At 42.2% G+C, this 22,133-nt stretch overlaps 1 protein-coding gene across 12 annotated transcripts in view; it reads left to right on the forward strand.

The window, feature by feature from the left end:
- TNRC6C (trinucleotide repeat containing adaptor 6C) overlaps positions 1 to 22,133 on the forward strand; it is a 316,602-nt gene that overhangs the window by 276,821 nt on the left and 17,648 nt on the right. For 5 of the 12 annotated variants that reach the window (XM_057401440.1, XM_057401435.1, XM_057401436.1 and 2 more), the window contains 9 exons: positions 516 to 3,107; positions 10,413 to 10,622; positions 11,857 to 12,023; positions 12,680 to 12,784; positions 13,209 to 13,289; positions 14,034 to 14,091; positions 14,294 to 14,439; positions 20,238 to 20,411; positions 21,895 to 22,041. In XM_057401440.1, coding sequence (XP_057257423.1) covers positions 516 to 3,107; positions 10,413 to 10,622; positions 11,857 to 12,023; positions 12,680 to 12,784; positions 13,209 to 13,289; positions 14,034 to 14,091; positions 14,294 to 14,439; positions 20,238 to 20,411; positions 21,895 to 22,041 — 3,680 coding nt within the window. The remainder of the gene's footprint in view (positions 1 to 515; positions 3,108 to 10,412; positions 10,623 to 11,856; positions 12,024 to 12,679; positions 12,785 to 13,208; positions 13,290 to 14,033; positions 14,092 to 14,293; positions 14,440 to 20,237; positions 20,412 to 21,894; positions 22,042 to 22,133) is intronic. The other 7 variants (XM_057401444.1, XM_057401439.1, XM_057401446.1 and 4 more) reach the window with 5 other exon arrangements.

Raw genomic sequence — 22,133 nt, forward strand, 5'->3', positions numbered from 1 at the left:
TATGCAGCATGAGTGTAGTGTGTTAAACGTGATGTTTGTTCTATCTAATGGCAGGCAAACATGCAGTTTTTGTTAATGTTCTTTCTTTGTGTTTCTCTGAAGAATGAGACTTGAGTCAGAATAAGTGATAAGAGTTTGCTAGATACTCTCCTGTGTTTTTTCCAAATTTGCTTTTTAGCTTTGCTTTTAGATTTTTCATAGTGTTTGCTGCCGTTATTTATGGCTTGCTTATTACTTTTACTAGTATACTAAGGGGTAGAAAACACTTCCCGTTGCTCTGTTCTAAAACTGAATTGTTCCATTATTCTAATTGAGAGTTCTGCCAGATTAAAAAGAAGCTAAATACGCGCATTGTGCTTTATTGTAGTGAGGAAAATGTCTGTGCTATGTTAGAGAACAGACTAAATTTTAGCAGTGTTGTAGCTAACAACGTAAAATAGTGCTTAATCGAGGGCTTTTGCTGTGCTTGAAGAGCAGACCCATTTTTAACTCTTAACCTTGTTGGATCCTTTCAGATCTCAGCCACAGTGGATTGGGAGACCATTATGAGAATTCCCACTGGGGACAGCAGCCCGCTTTCAGGAGTGAAGGCAACTGCAGCTGGGATAAAGTGATAATAGACAGGACTGACAAGGAAGCGTGGCCTTCCATTACCGGAGCTGAGACTGAGTCTGCCTCAGAATGTACTACAGACACTGACTCTGCCTCCAACTGTGGCTCAGAGAACAGTAGCATGGCTACAGGGAGTGCCCAAGGCAACTTCACTGGACATACAAAGAAAACTAATGGCAATAATGGCGCCAACGGAGCACTCGTCCAAAGCACTTCTAACCAGAGTGCCCTTGGAGCTGGTGGAGCAAACGGTAACGGCAGCTCGGCCAGAGTGTGGGGGGTGGCTGCGGGCTCCAGCTCTGGCCTAGCTCACTGCTCTGCCAGTGCTGGGGATGGAAAGATGGACAACATGATGGGAGATGGTAGAAGTCAGAACTGTTGGGGTGCTTCCAACTCGAATGCTGGCATTAATCTTAACCTTAACCCTAATGCCAATCCAGCTGCCTGGCCTGTACTTGGACATGAAGGAACTGTGGGAGCAGGCAACCCTTCCAGTATTTGCAGTCCAGTCAGTGCCATAGGTCAGAACATGGGCAACCAGAATGGGAACCCAACAGGCACCTTAGGTGCTTGGGGAAACTTGCTGCCGCAAGAGAGCACAGAACCACAAACGTCCACTTCTCAGAATGTGTCTTTCAGCGTACAACCTCAGAACCTTAACACTGATGGACCAAATAACACTAACCCCATGAACTCTTCACCAAACCCTATCAATGCAATGCAGACAAATGGACTGCCGAACTGGGGGATGGCTGTTGGTATGGGGGCCATCATCCCGCCCCACCTGCAAGGCCTTCCTGGTGCTAACGGAACATCAGTTTCTCAAGTCAGTGGGGGCAGTGGTGAAGGAATGGGCAGTTCAGTGTGGGGGATGTCCCCAGCTAATCCTGCCGCAGGAAACAGCAATTCTGGGTTCAGTCAGGGGAATGGAGACACTGTGAACTCAGCATTAAGTGCTAAACAAAATGGATCCAGCAGTGCTGTGCAAAAGGAGGGAAATGGAGCGAGCGCATGGGATTCGGGACCTCCTTCTGGTCCTGGGGTACTAGCGTGGGGCAGGGGTGGTGGCAACAGCAGTGTTGGTAGTATGCATTCTGGAGCGTGGGGCCACCCCAACCGGAACGCCAGTAACGGTGTGAACGGGGAATGGGGCAAGCCCCCAAACCAGCATTCCAATAGCGACGTCAACGGGAAAGGATCAACAGGGTGGGATAGCTCTAGTGTTACCAGTCCGAATCCTGCCATGCAGCAGGGCAATGAACAAATAAACTCTTGGGCCAAAGCTGCAGCATCTGGCACCACGGCTAGTGAAGGAAGTAATGACAGCGGTGGGAGTCAAAATGAAGGCAGTACTGGAAGGGAGGGGGCTGGAGAGGGCAGGAGGAGAGACAAAGGGATGATAGACCAAGGGCAAGTTCAGTTGCCAAGAAATGACCTTGACCCCAGGGTCCTGTCCAATACAGGGTGGGGACAGACCCCTGTAAAGCAAAACACTGCCTGGGAATTTGAAGAGTCCCCAAGGTCTGAACGAAAGAATGACAATGGAACAGAGGCCTGGGGTTGTGCAGCTACTCAATCTTCAAACTCAGGGGGGAAGAATGATGGGTCCATCATGAACAGTACAAATACCTCTTCAGTATCTGGGTGGGTCAACTCTCCACCGGCAGCTGTTCCAACAAATACAGGTTGGGGAGACAATAACAACAAAGCACCAAATGGCCCGGGGGGATGGGGGGAGTCAGCAAGCTCTACTACTGTTAATAATGCTGCTGCTGCCAAAAGCGGCCACGCTTGGAGTGGGACCGCAAATCAGGAGGACAAATCACCTACCTGGGGTGAGCCTCAGAAACCCAAATCTCAAAACTGGGGAGATGGACAGAAATCAAATCCAAGCTGGACTTCAGGAGGTGGAGATTGGACAGATTCATCATCTGTTCCTGGACACTTGGGTGATGGGAAGAAGAATGGATCTGGATGGGATTCTGACAATAGATCAGGGTCTGGTTGGAATGATTCCACAAGGTCTGGGACCAGTGGGTGGGGAAATGGCACAAACAGCAAGGCTAATACAGGTACAAGTTGGGGGGAATCTTTAAAGCCAAGCCCCCAACAAAACTGGGCTAATAAACCCCAGGACAACAGTGTAAGTAACTGGGGAGGAGCTGCTTCTGTCAAACAGACGGGGTCAGGGTGGGTTGGTGGGCCAGTGCCAGCCAAACAAAAAGAGAACTGTGAGGCAACTGGCTGGGAAGAGCCATCTCCACCGTCCATTCGCCGCAAGATGGAAATCGATGATGGTACCTCAGCTTGGGGCGACCCAAATTACAACAACAACAAGACTGTAAACATGTGGGATAGAAATAATCCTATAATTCAGAGCAGTACCACAACCAATACCACCACCACTAGCACCATTATCAACACCAACATGGTTGAGCCTCAGCCATCGCACCAGTCAAGTGCCCAGCCGAACCGGTCCCCGCTGCTTGGTCCAGGTATGAAAATAGTTTTATAACATGCTTTGTACAGATTACTGAATGTTGTCTGACTCTGTGGTTATACATTAGAGATAGAAATCTTATATTTATGTCATACACTCTGAAAAGAGTATTAACTTGCCTTGAGGACAACAGAACACATGGAACCTGACACATAGAATTCCATAGTCCAAGTGAACATAAGAAAGGCTTGCAACAATACCCGGTCAGTAATGTGCTGGGTCCTTAGATGGTTGATCTGTATTTATTTTGTCAGCTCTTCCACTGTTACTTAGCACTTCCTTTGAATTCAACCCTTGGAGAGTTTGTGGCCTTTTGGCTGACCCTTATTGTCTTCTGGTACCCTTGCTTGGTCTTTGTTCTTGTTCAGGCAGAATGCATCTGTTTCTTTTCTGCAACCCATATCTCTTGGCACCAGATGGGGTTTAAGGATTGCATGAATTCAGGCTGTTGCTGTTGCTCTGTCTTCTGTTTGTTGCCTTTGATGAAGAAACGGTTCTCTTCCATACTTCAGGTCTCAAGCACGGGTAGTACCCTGGACTTATACAGGATTCTCATAAAGCTGGATTGGTTAAAGATGTTAATATTCAGGCTGGCTGGGAGAAGTTATTCTAACTTCAGCCATGTTCCAAAGACAAGCTTTTAGGCATCTAGGAGTTTTTCTAATCAGAGTACTGCTGTAGACAAGCACCAGGTAATAAAAATGGGGGGAAAAAAGGAGAAAACAGCTTAGGGGGAGGTATTGAAATAAAAGTTTCTGGGAGCTTTGCTCTATATCATGACCACAGGCTTCTCAAAATAAATCTGGTCTTGCAGTGCTCTTTGGAATTCTTCATCTGATTTTTGTCTCCAAGTTTCTGTTTCGTCTTTGTCATGGCTAAATATTGACTTTTTCACCATGTTTTTCTCCAAGTGGGATTTGTTCTCTTCCATCATTTTTCTCTTTGATGTTTTGAAGTAATTAAAACTTCCTGTAATATCTGTTTAAAAATAGTCTCATGTTCCCTACTGTGGTCAAATATTTTAATGGCTGAGAATATCTATTGTAATAACGTGCTTCAGGAGAAGTATTTAAATAGGTTTGTCCTTGGTCAGTCTGCCATATGTGATCTCTAATCCTTTTACCTGAAACGTATTTCATCCATATTTAAAACTTTACCCTTGAGACTGACAATTCCAATTTCTGAATTGTAGTGGAGAGATCACAAAAGTGGGGGTTTGGTGGAGCCTCTTCCAGTAGGCTGAATTTTGGATGATTACATTGGTGCTTGTCAGGCTGTTTGTATATAGCAGTGCATTGTTAATGCTGCTCAAATAATCTTAACACCTTGCAGAGGAGAGCTTACTGTTCTGAGTCCATCAGATGTTGAAAATGGCATTTAAAAGCTACAGCAGTTCCTCTGGTGAATAGATGGTAATGGAGGAAGGATTTCTTCGAAGCAACATCTGTGCAATCAGAGAACTGCTTATTAATGGTAACCATCCAGTCCTTAAAATGACAGTCTTGTGCGTCTTGCAGAAATGTTAATTAGAAGGATTTGTAGATCCTAAAGCAAAACCAACAGAAGGCAGTTTAGAACATGGTTCTGATACTAAAATTTAGATCAAGTTATTAAAGGCATGAGTTAGGCCTCGTGTATTTTTGCTTACGTGCAGTTTTGCACATAGGTACGAATCTAAAAGCCATACCTGGGACCATTTTGAAGGATGATTGTCCAGTCTGCAGCTGGAAGCTAGGAGCAAACCTTTGAGCCTTTACATGTTATGCCCATCTTCACTCCTGACTGTGCCCCAGAGGGGCAGAGTGGGGTCATGTGCTTATCTTACGCAGAGAGAGCAAGCAAAGAATGGCATTTAAACTGATCCTCTCAGCTTCCCTATTCACAGTGCAGGAGACCTGATTTAACATCCACAGCACCCAGCAGCTGTACAGCAGTGTCCTGTTGGTCTTTGTGCAAATCTACACAGACTTCAGACATCAACAAATCATGTCCCGCCTGGGACAGCTGAAAGATGAGAAGAGTACTGAGTAGATTTCCAGGGACACAGGCCTTGGCTTGCAGTTCAGTGTTGTGCTGTTAAACCTTATTTTTTCCTGCGCCAAGTCCCTGTCCTGTTGGCTATGCATTTCTAGCCTCTACAGTAAGGGAGACCAGAATCCTGTAGCCAGGGGTCTTCTTTAATCCCCAGCCATATTTCATCCAACAACCATTATTTTCTTTCTACAGTATTTGCATGCAAAACATGATTGTGTAATTAAAGGTGGTGTCATAAGGCACAGGTTAAGTGCTCATCTAAGATCTTACAACGCATGAACTAAGTAGTTGTCACTGATGTTTTGTCTTCGGCATGGGTATGACATGCTTTGGCAATCATTTTTATGATTCCCTGTTATTCAAGCAATACCCCAAATAAGGAAACATGGATTCTGTTCCTGTGCAAGTGTTGCATAGCTGTCAGATGGCAGTCATGCATCCTGAAAGCGAAGAAGTGGATTTTAACTCTGCTGTACAGCACTAGTTAGCTGTTCACAAAGGAGCAGCAGTCCCTTTTGGGTTCTATATTTATTCTGTATTAGTTTAGAAGTAGAGGCCAGGTTGAAGTCTTGTTATTCAAGTTGTCACCCATCCCCAGAAGTTCTCTAGGTTCTTTGAATACAGAACTTAAAAGTTACTGATGGGAAGCAGATGCTGGGACACATGTGTTGAAAATACATAATGCTCAGAGGAATTCCTTTTTCTGTCAAAAAAGGGGTGGTGTGTGGATAATGTGATAAATGTTGTCCTTCCTGGCTGTAGGAGCTTGCTACCAAACCAGTGGTGAGTTATTTAGGAAGACACGCAGAAAGCCAGTGTAGTGGTTTGGATTTAGATTTAATTGTTATCTAAATTACTTATGCATAATTCTTACTAACACTTTTAACTCTTGCAACTTTGATACAAGGGGAATAAGAAACGAGAAAAGGTTTTGCAAATAGGGATGATTAAAAGAGAGGGGTTTGGATCCCAGACAGCACCAGATCCTTCCTCCAAATGCTGAGGGGTGGGCTTGATGCTTTCTTGTTCCCATTAGGTAGTTAGAGCCTGGCAGGGTTCCAACCAGCCATCCTCCAGCTGAGAATAGAAACAGCAGAACATAATGTAAGCTTTCCTCTGGAGATTTTAGGTTGAAATTCAGGACTTCTGAACATCATCTGCCCCTTTTACATTCCTGTGCTGTTGTCTTGGTGGCAACTCCTGTGTCATTCATAGCATGTAATTGCTGTGAAGCAGAGAGTGCAAGTGATGTGTTTTCCTTACTTGGAACTTTAATCAGAATGGATTTGAAACCAGGTCAGCTTTGAGCTCCGTTAGGATGCTCATGTGAAAACCTAAAACCCTGTGCTCAGCCCTCTAACAGCCAGGTTCTGGGGACGGCCAAGTGATCCTGAGCAAGCTGCCCTCCATTTCCACACAAGGTTGATCTCAGTGCTGAAAGGCAAATGGGAGCTTCCCTAAATCATGGAGCTCCACCACGTGAACTGGAATGCCTTTCAGGAAATGAAGACTTCAGATGTTAAGGGTTAGAGTTGACTTACAAATATAAATATATAAAACCCTCCCTTTTACATCCCCCACCCCCATAGCTTATTTCTTTTCTATTATTAGCAAATTAACTAGTGACTTTAATAAACAATCTCTTTTCTACCTAATTTTTTCCTTTTTCATCAACATCAGGTTCTGATATTTTGGGTTGCCTGTATTCTAGTCACATGCTCTGGTATTCATCACAGACCAAACAACTTCAAGGAAAACAATTCCTGCCATCCAAATGACTATAGGGTTATTTTGAGGGAAAACAACTGCATCCTGCCACAGCTTAGTTAACATTTCACTTTCCCTTGAGGATTTCCTCTTGGCTGTAGCCCAATGTTAATTATGGTTTTATTTCTATAAAACAAAGCTCTGCCAATGTGTCCATGTTTATGACTCGCTGTGATCTTTTTGGTTCTTGTGATTTTTAACAGTGTTTAAAAACTCCAGTATTAAAACCTCACTTTCTTGCCAGAGAACCTTTTAACAGAGCTCGTTCTGTTGTAAAACAACATCCAGGCAGATCTGGGTGGTTGCTGAGCCACGGAGCTATAAGAAAAGCCTAAATGGGTATTATTTTCATGAAAAAAATAACCTTTCTGTGAGCAGAATTTTTGAAAACAGGGTGGGTTCAGGTTTGGGTACCCCTGTAAAGGTGTTTTCCTTCCAAACAGCTACGTAAAGGAGTTTAAAAGTAGCTTCTTGCCTTCATTCAGTCCCCCTGTAATGCTGTTTGTGAGCTGCCCTTATGGTGAGGTGTGTGATAACCCTAGGAAGCATCACGCTGCCAGAGACAAGCTGTTGGGGCTACAGAATCCTTGAACTAACATTCCACCTGTGTCTGTTTCAAATATGGAACGGACTGGATTAGTGAAAAAAGGAGGAAAAACCTTGTTTAAAGAAGGAAGTCCTTTGGAGAATACAAAGGAATTCTTTCACCTGTAGGATTTGCACTATTCACTCCACAGTGTATTTTTATTGACCTTTTTAAAGTTTCTAAAGTAGTCATACGGAGTCATGGAAAGGCAGCACAGACATGTATTGTATTCATACAGTAGCAGGAAGACTGCAGGTACTTGACACAGAGGGAAGAACAGGTTTGTAACTGATGAGTACTCTGGAATTCACATACAGGTTAATTTTTGCTGTGCACAGATTATTTCTCCAGCAGGCTTCAGGTTTGATTTACTCATTCCCTGCACTTCATTTGATGTGTTAATATACTTCTGAAAACTTGTAGTTGATGCCTTTTATCTGCTTTTATATATTTGCAGGTATTCTCTTTGGCAGTGGCTGGCTTCTTCATTATTTGTAATCCCATATTATTTACTGCTCAGCACATTTAAAGCACTTAAAATAACTTGGACATTACACATCTGTGGTCTTTAATCAGCGTTGTTGAATTTATAGTAAAGGGAACACAAGGACCAGTTCTGATTCTCACAGAGGTTTTATCCTACAGTCTAGCACACTTTGCCTTTTTAATGTATGAATTTTGTGCTTTAAGATTGATTTCATAAATTGAATTACTTTGAATTTCCAGTCTAGGTTGCACGAGCTCAGGGGAGTATCAGTACTGTGCACTCTGTTGGTACTTGTATTCCTGTGGGTGCTTTAGAGATGTTTTGTTTTCGGTTTCATTTGCCTGCAGTTAATCTTTTTTCAGATGCCAGTGTGATTAAATACACGCAGTTGTCTGACAAGGTTACCTCCTGAGTAGCGAGGCAGAAATTCCAATCAAGTGTTCCTTAAATAAAGTTGGCTTCAAGATACAAGCAGAAGGCTTGAAGAAGTGTTTTAGGTGCAACACCAAGGAAGTTGTGTTAAATAGAGGCTCATTTATATACGTACACGTGTGTCTCTCAGAGTCTGTCTCCTGTACACAGAATAAACAGAAATACAGGATAGGTTAGTAGAGGTTAGAGCGCAGTAGTTCTGTTTCCAATGGAAAGCACTTTAATGAAAAGGTGAAGTTCAGGGTTGTTTCAGCAGGAGTATGTTTTAAACCACAGTGAAGCTCTCTGGTAGTGAAGGAGCTTTATTAGGCTGCATGTTCCTGAACACGTAGGCTTAGTCTGGATATGTTTTATGCCATATGCACTTTGATCCCTATCTGAGAGATCTGCAGTTGCTTTAGGAAGTAGAGCCTAAAATAAATCTGTAATACAGGAACACCGGAGCGGTGGGCAGATCTGAGCCCATCTATTTGAAAGGAATTTTCTTCTCTGCTAGCCAGTGTTGGAGTTATTATTGGCGACATACGTTGCCTGCAGTTTCTAGTACAGAAATCCTGTGGAAATCAGGAAGTTCTGCAAAGACTTGGTGCTCACTTAAACACTGTTGCTTAGTTTAATGTATTTCAAGGTACTCTTAAAGAAAGCTCTTTTGTGGCAACTTCATGGTGTTGCCTACTTACCCCAGGTGTCGGTTTGTGTAGGAAATGTTGTGTTTCTGCTCTTTGAATCCTTTCCAGAGCGTTTTTACAGATTGCATCAGGAAGCAAAAGTAGGCAACTAGTCCTTAAATTGTGAAATACCCTGATTTTTTAATATTCATCTCCAATACAAAGACAACCAGTTCCTGAATTAGCAGCCTAGTTAACAGTGGAAATTTCAAGCGGACAGAATTCTGCAGTGTTTATTGAGGTCCTGGTTGGAATGGAATTGAAAGCTTTTTGTGATAATGATAGAAAAATTGGTTAATATCAGGTATGGTATATGTAAAAGTGTTGTTTTCTTGCCTGTTATGTATCTGGCTGCTTGGTATGTTTAAAAAAGTGCTTTGAACCCCATCTATGATCCAGATTGTCTCTTCAGAAAAAAAACCACCTTTTTTTTTTAAGAGGTAGTGGTTGGTTTAATTTCAGTTTGCATTTTGGCTGTGTTGCTCTGTAGGACTCAGTAGCTGTATGGCTGTTCCTGGCACATTCAACTTCAGTGCTAAAATCAGTGTCATATGGATTTAAGCGCATTACATTCAAGCCAAGCCAGACTAAGAAGGTTTCTTTAGAGTAGGTTACGTCTTTCAGTGAGTTAAAATAATACTCTGTAGGAAAACAGAGGCTTCTACCTGCCATTCCTCATGATTTGGCTGTAGGTTTTAATTGCAGTCTTGTTTAGTTCTCCTTAAAAGCCATATTTGTTATAATGTAGAAGTTCAGTGATGCAGGGGTACATGGGGAGCACAGACAACCACAAGCTGTAATAAAGAGCTTTAAGGAGTGCATGCAACATATAATCTGTGTGGCAAGTGGTAACAAATGCCCTACTTTGTAGGGCATGAGAAAAGTGATTTTAGAATATGTAAATAGTAAAAAGGAGCTAAAATAGTTTAAAATCTTTCAGTGAGACAAAGCCCAGCTCAGGTTTGGGTCCAGGTCTCCTGAATGCTCTTCCTGCTGTGTGTGCTTCCTAAGCCCTGTTTGGTCTGCTCAGAGTATTCCCGTTGTACACAGCTGCTCCCTTCGGACCAGGTCTGGTGCTCACATGGGCAGCCAGTCTGCTTCCAGCTACGTTAAAAATACTCTTTCTGTCTTGCCAACTTGGTATTGATTAAGAAAAAGACTTCTGAGACCAAATCAAAGGGATTTTATTTTCATATGCTTAATTAGAGACCCTGTGTCTGCTTACTGGTTCATGCTCTTTCTTTAATAAATGGTCTGTCTTTGAAGTTATTGACAGAAGAAACCTTTCCTCTTGTCACTGTTCTTTTCTCCTTCCGCTTGCTTCAGCAGGCTGGGGAGAGATGCCTGCTGTCCACACAAAGACTGAAGCTTCTTGGGGAGAGCCGTCATCCCCTTCTGCTGCAGTTGATAATGGCACTTCAGCATGGGGGAAACCCCCCAGCAGTGGTACAGGGTGGGGAGATAATCCTGCCGAGTCGGCAGGGACATACGGAAGAACAAATGCTCCAGCTGCTGCCCCAGCACTGTGCAAACCAGGTACGTGCGTGAACCTCACTGCCAGAAGAGGATGGGGAAAACCAGGGCAAAGTGCCTCTGTTCTCTGCAAGTATTTTTGAACATCACCTCTGGATTTCTGTGCAGTTAAATGAGAGCCTGTTTTAATCATTTCATTCTCGAAACAGCATTAGCTGTCTCAGAATGTTGATGTTCCAGATACCAGCTTAATACAAAAATATGAATACAGTGCATGGAGCCAATAAATTTAAAGGCATTCCTAAGAGTGTTTCTTTGTACTGCAAAAGGAGTATAGTAGAGGTGCAGGAAACAATGAAACTGCAGAGGAGCATGGATAATACTTAATTCTAGGTGCCTAGAAGAAACCTGCATTGGGATGAGAAGCAACTGAGCTCGGTTAAGATAAAGGAAAAGCAACACACGAGGATGCCTAGACAACCTCACTGGTTAAACTAAGGGAAGGGATGTCTTCTTCAGCTCATAAAACTGTTGACAGGTTCAGGAGCATCCTGAATGAGTTGCTGCTTCACAGTTTCCAACTAACCTTACTTAATAAAAACGCCCCATCTCTAAGTGCCCTGCAGGCAGCAGTGCATGCTTCTGCTTTGGTTGTGAAAGTCTTTACTTCTCACTCCTGCAAAATGCTTAACTGAGAAGGACTTAGAAAGCCCAGGAAACATAAAACAAGGAGATGGTCTTAAGATGAGTAATTGCAGCTTTGAGCAGAGTAAACAGAATAAAGCAGAATGAGGTAACAACCTTGTCATTGAATGTGAGGTGCTCCCTGCAGCCCACGTGTCCTTTCAGATTCCATTCTTCTGAGGTGACAATAGAGTTTCTGACCATTAATGACGTTGAAATTTGGTTTTGTTTGATGGAAAAATGTGACAGCTTAAAATGGTGAGATGCATTGAAAGCAAAATAGCTCTTAGCCAAGTGTGTGATCATACTTCAGGTTCCTTGTTCCTAGGAGATGGGAATGGCCATGACCACAGATCTTACTTGTTCAGTACAAAGCAAGACTTGCTGTTGCTGGATGCTTTCTTCTCTGAAGTTTTCAGAGAAGTTTTCTTTTTTGCTAGATTTGAAGAAGATGTCCTTATCATTTAATGCTGGTTAAGCTATTTGATGAATCTCTGTATCTCTTGAAAGTACTCAAATGTTAACATACTGGACATGGCATAAAAAGATACTCCTGTTAATTTTGCCGGAAATTGAGTAAGGTTTTTCTTCTCCCTCTTTCCTTTCCCTCCAGCTTCAAAATCTATGCAAGAAGGCTGGGGCAGTGGTGGGGATGAAGTGAATCTCAGTACTAGTCAGTGGGAAGATGAAGAAGGAGATATGTGGAATAATACTGCTTCACAAGAGAGCAGCTCCTCCTGTAATTCCTGGGGGAATGCCCCGAAGAAAGGACTTCAAAAGGTAAGACAAAAATCAAGGTGCTGTCTAAAAAGGAGTGGAAATAGTGTAACATTTCTAGAATAATTGTTCTGTTGCATTACACCTGAACTCTTATATTAGACCTCTGATACCTGAACACGAATGCAGCTTGCCACTACAGTGGTTCAAGTACAGCCTACCTTGTTTCCAGGGGAAAATGGGAGAGCTTTGATTTTAAGCATGTCAGATGCTTTGGGAGGTTTTGTTGTTGCTTTTGTTTTCTGTAAGTTTTAAAGCTTTTATGTGTTTTAAAGAAATGATAATGGATTAACAGAAACAAAAGGTGGTAATGGGGCTTTCAGACACTTTCCATGGTGGTAGAAAATCAAACAGTAGTCTGTGATGAAATGGTTCAACAAAAAAATACCTATTTCCTATTTTGTGATTTGTATTTCTTAACTTACTGTAAGTTTTGTACTGATAGGAGAACAAAGCAAACCTGTATTAATGCTGCACTCCATCGGGAACATACTTTTATGTTAGGAAGTTTTCCATTGCACAGTCTTTATTTCAGGACAAGGCCAGGCTGTAACTTAAAGGAATTGGGAATGCATTTAGCCGGTTTGTTAGTTATTCCGTTTGCCAACAGTTAGGCCAGTGATTTGATCAAGTATGGTTGTTTCTTGTACTGTCCGCAGCCCAAAACAAATCCACGCTTGTCCCTTGGTACTTTCTGGAGAACTGAAAGGAAGAGACTTCTTAAGGATTTTGTGATAGAAAAGCTGCACAGAGATCTTTTAAAGGTGTTTATCTAGACGCTCTTGTTTGTTTTTAAGAAAATACACTGAGTAACATTCTTAACTTCAAGGTTGCAAACTTGGTTTTGGGAATGTTTTTCAGGAAGTGTTGTACTATTTCAGAAACTTTAATTAAAATGAAATTTGTAAATTCAAAGGTGGCTTTAATTCAGTGGTGAGCCAATCAAATACTAAATAGTACACTGAACACCTCTTCAGCGGAGATAAAATTTGCACACTTTGTGGGGGAAGAGAATCATAGTTATGTTGTTCGGAGGGTTCTTCAATCCTTTCTAAATTAATGTACTAATACATCTTTCAGTAGCATGTATTATTAATATGAAAAACTTACCATCTATTTTATGTACATCTCACTAGTATGAACGAGGGAACCAGACCATTAATGGAATCTCCCAATTTATTTACTAAGGGCATGAAGACATCTAGCAAGCAAGATGAGGCCTGGATCATGAACCGTCTGATAAAACAGCTCACAGACATGGGCTTCCCTGTGAGTAGTGTTCACAGACAGAACACGCATGCCCCAGCTTTGGTAGCTGACTGTCAGTGTTTCAGACTGTAACCACAAAAAGATATTCAAGCTGGGAAGTAGTTCTCTTTCCTGCATTTAGACATTTCATTTCATTTAGACTTCTTGTGAGGGGGCTGAGGTGCTGGCACAGAGTGCCCAGAGAACCTGTGGCTGCCCCATTCCTGACAGTGTTCAAAGCTGGACACAGGGGCTTGGAGCACCCTGCTCTAGTGGAAGGGTTGGAGCTGGATAAGCATTTAAGACTCGTCGCCCAGACCATTCCATGATTCTGTGGTTATTCTAGTTTCAGAAATCTCCACTGTAAGCTACTAGAGTGTTCTCTGAGATCACTCAATGATACACTTTGCATGATGACATTTACAGATCTTTTGAAGTTCAGAGTTCTATAGAACAGGTGTTACCTGTCCTTGGTTTTCTTAGAGAAAGGCATATCTTAGTGATATTTAAGTTGCCCATAGAAAATGGGAAGAGGGATTTAAACTGAACAGTAAGATTTGTCCTTCTAGAACTGGTACTTACTTGACAAACTGAAGCTTAATTGTTGTGGTGATTGATGAAAGCAGAAAAAAAGTGTGCAAAGACATTATTTGTGCTGCCGAGTAAATAGGAAACTCAACGCTTAAGAGACTGTTTTTGCTGTTTGCTTTGAAACCATGTAAGCATGGCTATTTTTTCTCTAAACATAATTTGTATGTTTGACAGAGAGAGCCAGCAGAAGAGGCCTTGAAGAGCAACAATATGAATCTCGATCAGGCCATGAGTGAGTATCTGTGTAATTTTTTCATCCTTTAAATCACACAGGAGCCATTCATGAGTCTAAGAGTTTAATCTTATCCAGATTATGGGTAATATTGATTTTCTTACTCCTGCTTTCTTAAGCAAGACTTACTTCTCTGAACTGCTGATGGCCAATTCGTTGTCTTTGTGTTGCCTTTTTCAATACATTTCCCTTTTCTGTGAAGGTGCTCTGCTGGAAAAGAAGGTGGAAATGGACAAGCGTGGAATGGGAGTGACCGACTATAATGGAATGGTCACCAAACCCCTTGGCTGCCGCCCACCACCAATCTCCAAAGAGTCTTCCATGGACCGCCCCACCTTCCTTGACAAGGTAAGTTCAGGAATGTGAATGATAGAGAAGTCAAAACAGTACAGTGTAGAAATACTGATGATTTCCACTGTCTGCTTAGAAAGCTGATAGGTAATTACATATTGCAGTTTTTCTTTTCCTCTCTTTTCGCAATCTTGTGGGGAATTTAAACCTTGTAGAAAGGACCAATGATTTGATCTCCACATAGAAATAAACAATGGTCATCCCCAGTGTTGTACTTGGAAAGAAAACTTACTAAGGAATCAGTAGTGCAGTGGAACTAGAAATGGGAAGAGCAAGGAAATGGAGCACAGAAAGCCTTTTCACTCTGCAAGAGTCCAGAGTCAGTGAGCCTTGCCCAGATTAGGGATCAGGCAGGACCAAGGCCAGAATCTTGAAGAATTAGGCTCCTGATTCCTATCTGAGTTTTGAGTTCCTTACAGATTTCAGTAAAAGTTCAGTGCTTAATAGGAACAAATATCTGAGGTATTTTTGTTAAGTAAAGAGCAGACACAAAATCATAAATAGCTTCTCCGATGAGCTTCTTTTCCTGTGATCACGTATGACAAATTTTCTAGCACCACGTAAGGACTGAGAGAAGGCAGCTCCAGAAGTTTGTGGTGTCCAAGATTCAAACTAAATTGAAGGATGTAGGGAAAAACAGAGCCAAATCTTCAGTAGGAAATGATTTACAACTTGACAAAGTCCTACAGATCCCTCAGAATCCTCCCCCAAATTAATAAGGGAAGATGAGTCTCTTGGTGCTCTTCTTTATTTCACGGATTATTTGAAATGTTCTTAAAGATGGGATGGGTGATTTATGAACGCAGAAATCTGTGCTTTTCACAAACAATGCTGAAACCAATTCATTTTACACAAGCTGTTTGCAGGATGTGAGACAGAAGTGACCTCTAGTCTTGTTAACACAGGCTGTATTAAAAACTTTACTGACCCTGAATAGTGATTATCCTTCCAGCCCTTCACCCTCTGTTTTCTTAGAGTCTTAACTTTAGTGTTATCCTTAAAGTTACGGTTTGTGTTGTGACAGGTTTCCAGGTGTTGTGCTAAGAAAATTGGCATGGTGCTATGCTAGGACATCTGATAAATACTGACCTTTTCATGACAACTATGACTGTTTGCGCTGTCATCACAGGCTAAACAGTTTGCTGAGTTTTAGTGTTGGTACAATGCAAACTGTAAACAAGTTAATTTGATTAAACACAAATGGATCTTACATAATTACGGCTTATTTATGTGAATAAGCTAAAATTAGCATCCATACTAAATTTGTTTTAGAGGGTCATACCAAAAGGTTTTGTAGTAGTTCAGTGCTGCCACAATGCTGCAGAATTGAGGGTAATGGCAGCTTCCTGCAAAAAATATGTGTTGAAAAACTGCTCTTCTGCTTTTGGGGAAATAATAACATTTGTTCTTTCTGGGCTCCCTATTTATGATGGACACCACATCACTCAGATACATTTAGTTTTTTTCCTTAAACCAGACTGAACTGCTCGTGTATTTCCTCCAATGTCAGGCTCAATCTGGGTCATTTTCCTTCCTTTTCCCTTCCTGCCATGTGAAGTTCATTCTTAACTATGGCAAATCCGTTTGCTGATGGCAGACTTTAATGAATACATTGATTGAAAGATCTCTGTTCTGAAGAAGGTCACAAAATTCACGTGGGCATGCCCGTTAACCTTTTCTTTTCTAGAGTAACAGGAGCTTGAGCAGTACAATTATTGCCAGAGAGGGAGGTGCATTATGTGCAGCATGATGCATAATTGCAGAAACATATGTTAAACACCACCATTGAAAAGGGATTTCTGCGATCATTAATATTCATACAGCAAGTAAAATCTGTCAGTCTAGGCATAGTCTGTCACAGTGACTTTACTATAACAAAGGAAATAATCCCAAACTCTATTTGTTAGCTATCAGAGTGTTGAGCAACTTTGTAAGTGAATTAAGCAAATAGAGTTGCTACTCTTAAGAATAGATACTTTTTCCAAAGAAATTCTTTTCAGATTTACAGCTCATTCTACTGGAGCAACTCCTTCTCCAAACCCTCCTTTCCCTTTAAGGTCCTATTGCAGAGTATTTAGCCTGGAGCTGTTTTGCTTCCTGCTCAGGTCAGTGTTGGTCAGTGAAAAAGCACTTCACACAGCTGAAGCACTCCAGCCAATGTTCATTATTTTACTGATTGTCTTAGCAAGTCATTATCCTTTTGCTTGGCTTTGCTAAGTCTTAAATAAGTTACGTGAGGTTCCTCTTCATGAGATTGTAAGTTGAGTTTGTGTGCTCACTGCTGCCACTCTTCCTCAGCTGATTCCCTCTCAGCTCACCTGAGTTGGGACTCCAGGATTTCTCTCCTGCATTTTCTCTCACAGGTAAAGCCAGCACTTACTCTTCTTTTTAGTCTTATTCATTTGAGGAGAGAGACTTTACAGCCTTGACATTTGCTTCTGAACCCATTAAACTCCCTGTTCTCTCTGGATTAGTAGTAGTCTCTGCAGTTGAACTTCACTATTGACTGTTTGCTTTCACCTGCTCCTCAGTATTTGCTGCAGACACTCTATTCTGTGTCACTCTGAGTCAGTCTTTGGCACTTAGTACTTCGTTAATTGTATTACTTGTCAGGATGTTATCTTGCCCTGTAGCACTATAAAAGGAGAAGGGGCAAAATCCAGTGGCTTCAAGGAAATAAAGATTCAGCCTAGCAGTACCCTGATACATTATCTTGTGCTTGGTGGCAATCACACTGTACTTGGGTATCAGGTTTGCTTGAGGATGTCACCTGATGTCTTCTGGAGCCATCAAATTGGTAAGAAGAGCATCTTTAAAAATACCAGAAATAAGCCCAGAGTGCTTCAAAAAGGGTCTTTTCTGAAAGTGGAGGGATTTGGGTTGGGTACCTCCCACTCCTGAGTTCTGGGCCCCAAGGTGCATTCTCGCTGCACCTGATGAGTGGTGTTCTCAGCTCTGAAGGAGAATGTGGTGGTTTGCTGATCTGTGCTGATCACCACATAATTGAGAATCTTGAACCATATAGAGATGTCACTTAGTTTTTCAGCATAGTCAGGTGCAAGTGTTGAACTCTGGACTACTGCATTAGTTGTGGTCAAAAGTCAGGTCAGCTCTAAAGAGAAGTACCATCAGCCTTGTTCCAAGTTCAGGTTCAAGCTTGCCTTCTGTGAGGCTTCTGTTAGTGCCCTGGCAGACTTGTTTTCCCTCCTGCTCTCCTCTGCCTTTGCATTTTTAAGCTCTCTCCCATAATGGCAGCAGAGAGGCCCGTGTTCTTTGCCCTGGTGCTGCTTCCAAACTGTCTCCCAGATTCTTGAGCATGTAGGAGATTGTGAAATTCTCACCTTACAAATTAAGTCTCCTTTTCACTCCTGTCTTATTTTCTGATTATCTCTTCCTCTCTGCTGTTGAGAAATCCAGGTCTACAAGCCTTTGTGCCTGTTGGCTGCAGGCACATCCTTCCAAAATATTCTCACTAGACTTCTTCCTTGTTCCTAATTAAAGCACAATGTTGGAATCTTTTCCTAATCATAGAGTAGTCAGGTTTTAAGTTCGTTTAAAAAAGTCTAAAGCAGTGCTGGATTGAGCATGATGATGGCCATTCAGATGTAGGGGATTTGTTTAATTGATTAGCCTGTGGGAGAACTGTAACATAAACCCATAAGAAAACGACTGAAGAGGAAAGGTTAGGTAGGAAAGATTACTCTTCAGGAAACAATTATTACATAAAGGAGACTGGAAAATAATGGATCAGAAACTGTTGTCAGAAGTACAGTGTCATCTCGTCTAGGATAAGAATGACTGAGGAGTACTTGATGTTGACCAACTAAAATGCTTTACGTTAAATGAATTGATTTCAGATCCACTTACAGAGCACAGCTTTGTGCATCACAGTGGGCACATTGTAACAAGCTCAAATTACAAAAGTAGAACAAAATGAATGTGAACAATTGGTATAAAATTGCTACAGAAGACATTTGCTGCAGTTCAGCCAAGGAACACATTTGTGAAGGTGGGTGTGCAGCAACAGTCTCCTTGTTCTGGACGTTAGATGCCTAAGTCTCCAGTGTGGCTTGTCCTCCAGTGTGGCTTGTCCTCCACCATCCCCGGCACTGCTTGTGTCCAAAATGAAACCAAATACTGGGAATGAGACAAGACTTGAATAAATTTGGGGGGCTGGGAGGGATCACATTGGTCTTTCATGGTCAGTAGGCCTGTTTGCATAGGAAACAATGGCATCTGAAGGTGAGATCGTGCATGGAGCTTGAAATGATTTTCACTTTAAAGGGGGAAGGGTAGAATTGTAAACATATGTCTGTGATCTAAGGAGAAATCCTTGAACCTGTTCCTGTCATGCAAGCTGCAGTTGTTTGTGGAGTGTGACTGATGTCCAGTAGAATGTAAAATATCTTGAGCTGCGAGGCCTTGGGGATATCATTAGAAAATGTCAGTGTCCCCCTCAGGATAGTCAGATAGTATGTCAAGTGTCACTTTGCCTCATAGTAAAGAAACTTTTGCTTTGCATCAAAGGGGAGCTGTTGAAAATGCATTTTTCAGGATTAACTTGGAACATAAAATTTACCAAGTGTGCTTGCTGCATTAGCTCATTTATTTGGGTCGCTGTTTTGCGGACTGGGCTGCTTTTGTAACAAAGGAGGTTTATCAATATCTCACAATCTTCTGGGGCACCGAATTTATTGGTTGAAAGAACCTAGCTTCTCACCTATTTAAAACCCTTTTTTTGCTGTGAATATATTGCCTGAAAACCACCAGTCCAGCACATTGCAAATTAAAGATTTTTCACTCTGCCTGGTTTTGGAGCTCTACTTTGTACACAGTGTTATTTGATCATACTTGCCGCAGGCTTCCCAGACATCAAAGCACAGTTTGAGATAGAACTTGGTACCCCACTGTATACTAGCTAGATATCTACCTGTTTGATTGAGGATTATATGGTTTTATTTTCTGACTTGCTGTTTGCCCCCCATGGGCACTGCCTTCTGTGCCTCATATCCATGTTCAGCCGTGGTTCCTTGCAACCCAGTTATCAGAGGGGACTCCTTATGTCTTGCTAAAATCTGCCTCCTCCTGGGGGATGCTAAGGCAGGGTCTTAATTGCTTTCCCAGGAAGGCCACACACACAGCATTATCATTATTGGGTTTAAGTATTTTTGTTCATTGGGTGTGTTAGAGTGTAATGTTTCATAGTGGCTAATAATAACTCAGTGCTACATGAATATTAAAAAAGTCTCACGTGGCTCTGTTTGGAAAGGAGATTAAAGCAAAAATGCTTTTCTTAAAGAGCAGAGCTATGATGTGGAACCAAATACACACTGGTGTCATATCAGCGGATCTGGCCTTTCCCATGTTCTGGGTTAGCAAAAGCGGTATGTCCTATGCCTGCACTCTGCTGCTGAGTTCACCAAACAGAAGACTTCCCTGAAATGTGCTGGGTCTCTTCCCTTTCCACCTTTCAGTCTGGTGGAGAGGAGAGGAGAAAATCTAAGGGGGAGGAGATGATGGCCACATACTAGCTCTGCTAGAATAAATTCCTCCTTTCCTTCTGGAGAAGTGGGTGAGGGTGGTTGTGCATTTGTGGAATAGGTGCAACAAATCAAAGAAAAACAGTACCTTAATCCAGTTTCTCTCTTTTTTCTCCCTTCACTTCATACTTTCATTCCCTGTTATTCATACCCTTATTTTTTATTATTATTATTTAATATTTTTATCCATCCCATGCCCTTTTCTATTCCCATGGGACACTGTTTGTGCTGCCTGCTCCTGGGCGCCGCACACAGCTCACCCTTTCTTTCTCCAATCAGGATGGCGGCCTAGTGGAAGAGCCCACTACTTCACCATTTTTGCCTTCACCAAGCCTGAAGCTCCCCCTTTCAAACAGTGCACTCCCTAATCAGACCCTGGGCGGGATTGCCTCAGGGCTGGGCATGCAAAACTTGAATTCTTCTAGACAGGTAAGGCTGTCGGGGGAGATTCCGAGTTCAATTTTAGCTCTCTTGGACTCGCTGCTAGTGCCCGTCACTGAAAGTGGGCGCAACTTCTTTGTTCACATGAAGTATCAATGGAAAAACTTCCCTGCTGTGTAAACACTTCATGTTATAGGACATTAAAACAACTGCTCAGTAGTAATTAGCCTGCTAATTATATGCATCCATTGAGAAGAGACACTAGTGTTATGGATTTATACCATTACCCCTAGTATAGCTCTGCCTTGATTGATGTGAGGTTTCGTGTTTTGAGGTGTTGCTAATGGTCACAGAATTTAAGGCAGAGACATTGCTCTAATTTATCTTTCCTGGCTGGCATAATTACTCAGTGATGGGATGGGTGAGAGGTGATGGAGGTATTTTTATTCCTGCTGTAGTGGCAAGACAGCTCATAGCTTTGACAGGTAAGAAAGGAACTGTGCTTCTAGCCTCTCTGGTCAAATCAAGAGGAGTGTTTTGGCCCCTGGGTAGAGCATAGAATCCTTTAAGTTGGAAAAGATCCTTAAGATCCTCAAGTCTAACTGTTAACCCAGCACTGCCAAGTCCACCACTAACCCATGTCCCTCAGGGACACATCCACACATCTTTTAAATCCCTCTAGGGATGGTGACTCCACCACTGCCCTGGGCAGTCTCTTCCAATGCTGGCCAGCCCTTTTGGTGAAGCCATTTTTCCTAATTTAAACCTCCCCTGACACAGCTTGAGGCCATTTGCTCTTGTCCTATCGCTTGTTACGTGGGAGAAGAGACATGATACCCACCTCACTAAGGAGGAAAGAAGATGGAGAGGAAAATGGATAAACAACATGAGACTGAGAGTCCATAAACTACTGTTGATTATGAAAAGGTTTTTTTGCCATATAAATTGAAGTTCCAGCAAAGATAGGATATAGCAACACAGAAGAACTCCCTGTCATTCTGTGGTGGCTTTTCTTGCATACATTCTTTCAAAGTTAGTTTTCTAAAGGCGATACTTGTCAAGCACTTAGAGCCCATTAAGCATATCTTTCAGAAGCAGAGACTGCACTAATAGCATGTCCACTGTCAGTAGGCTGGTAAAATGACTAAGTATAAAATCTGCCTAGCTAATTTAAGGACTGGGATGCTGTGGGTTTAATGATTTTATTCTCATTCAGGCTCTTCCTACACAAATACAAACATTTTTGGCAAGTACTTTTCATTGTTCATCTTACGACCCTCTGGGGTTATGCATCATTATAAAAGCAATCTTCAACCTCAGCTATCTTTTGTTCAGGCATCTATACAATGTTTTGGAGGTTTGGGATGTTGTGATCTTTGCCATGTCTGCTTCTAAACCTGGTGGTCAGTACACTCTGGAGGTGCTGGTTTCTTTGTCTGTGCTGGTCATAATCACTGAGGAAATAAGTAACTTCCAGGTTATGTGTTGAGTGATGTCTTTAAATGCCAATGTCTGTCTTGTCCTGCTGTAGATACCGAGTGGCAATCTGGGTATGTTTGGCAATAGCGGAGCAGCACAAGCCAGGACCATGCAACAGCCGCAGCAACCGCCAGTGCAACCTCTTAATTCATCCCAGCCTAGTCTTCGTGCTCAAGTGCCTCAGTTTCTATCCCCTCAGGTTAGACAATACTTCCACTCTTGAGTTTTCCCTTTCCCTGGAACTCTTCCATATGCACTCTCCTTTCCGTATGCATTCTGTCGTGCTCCTGA

Source organism: Pezoporus wallicus, unplaced genomic scaffold (assembly GCF_028554395.1).
Source record: "Pezoporus wallicus isolate ANWC-B61680 ecotype Strahan unplaced genomic scaffold, APGP_CSIRO_Pwel_v1 contig_8702, whole genome shotgun sequence".
Classification (NCBI taxonomy): Eukaryota; Metazoa; Chordata; class Aves; order Psittaciformes; family Psittacidae; genus Pezoporus; species Pezoporus wallicus.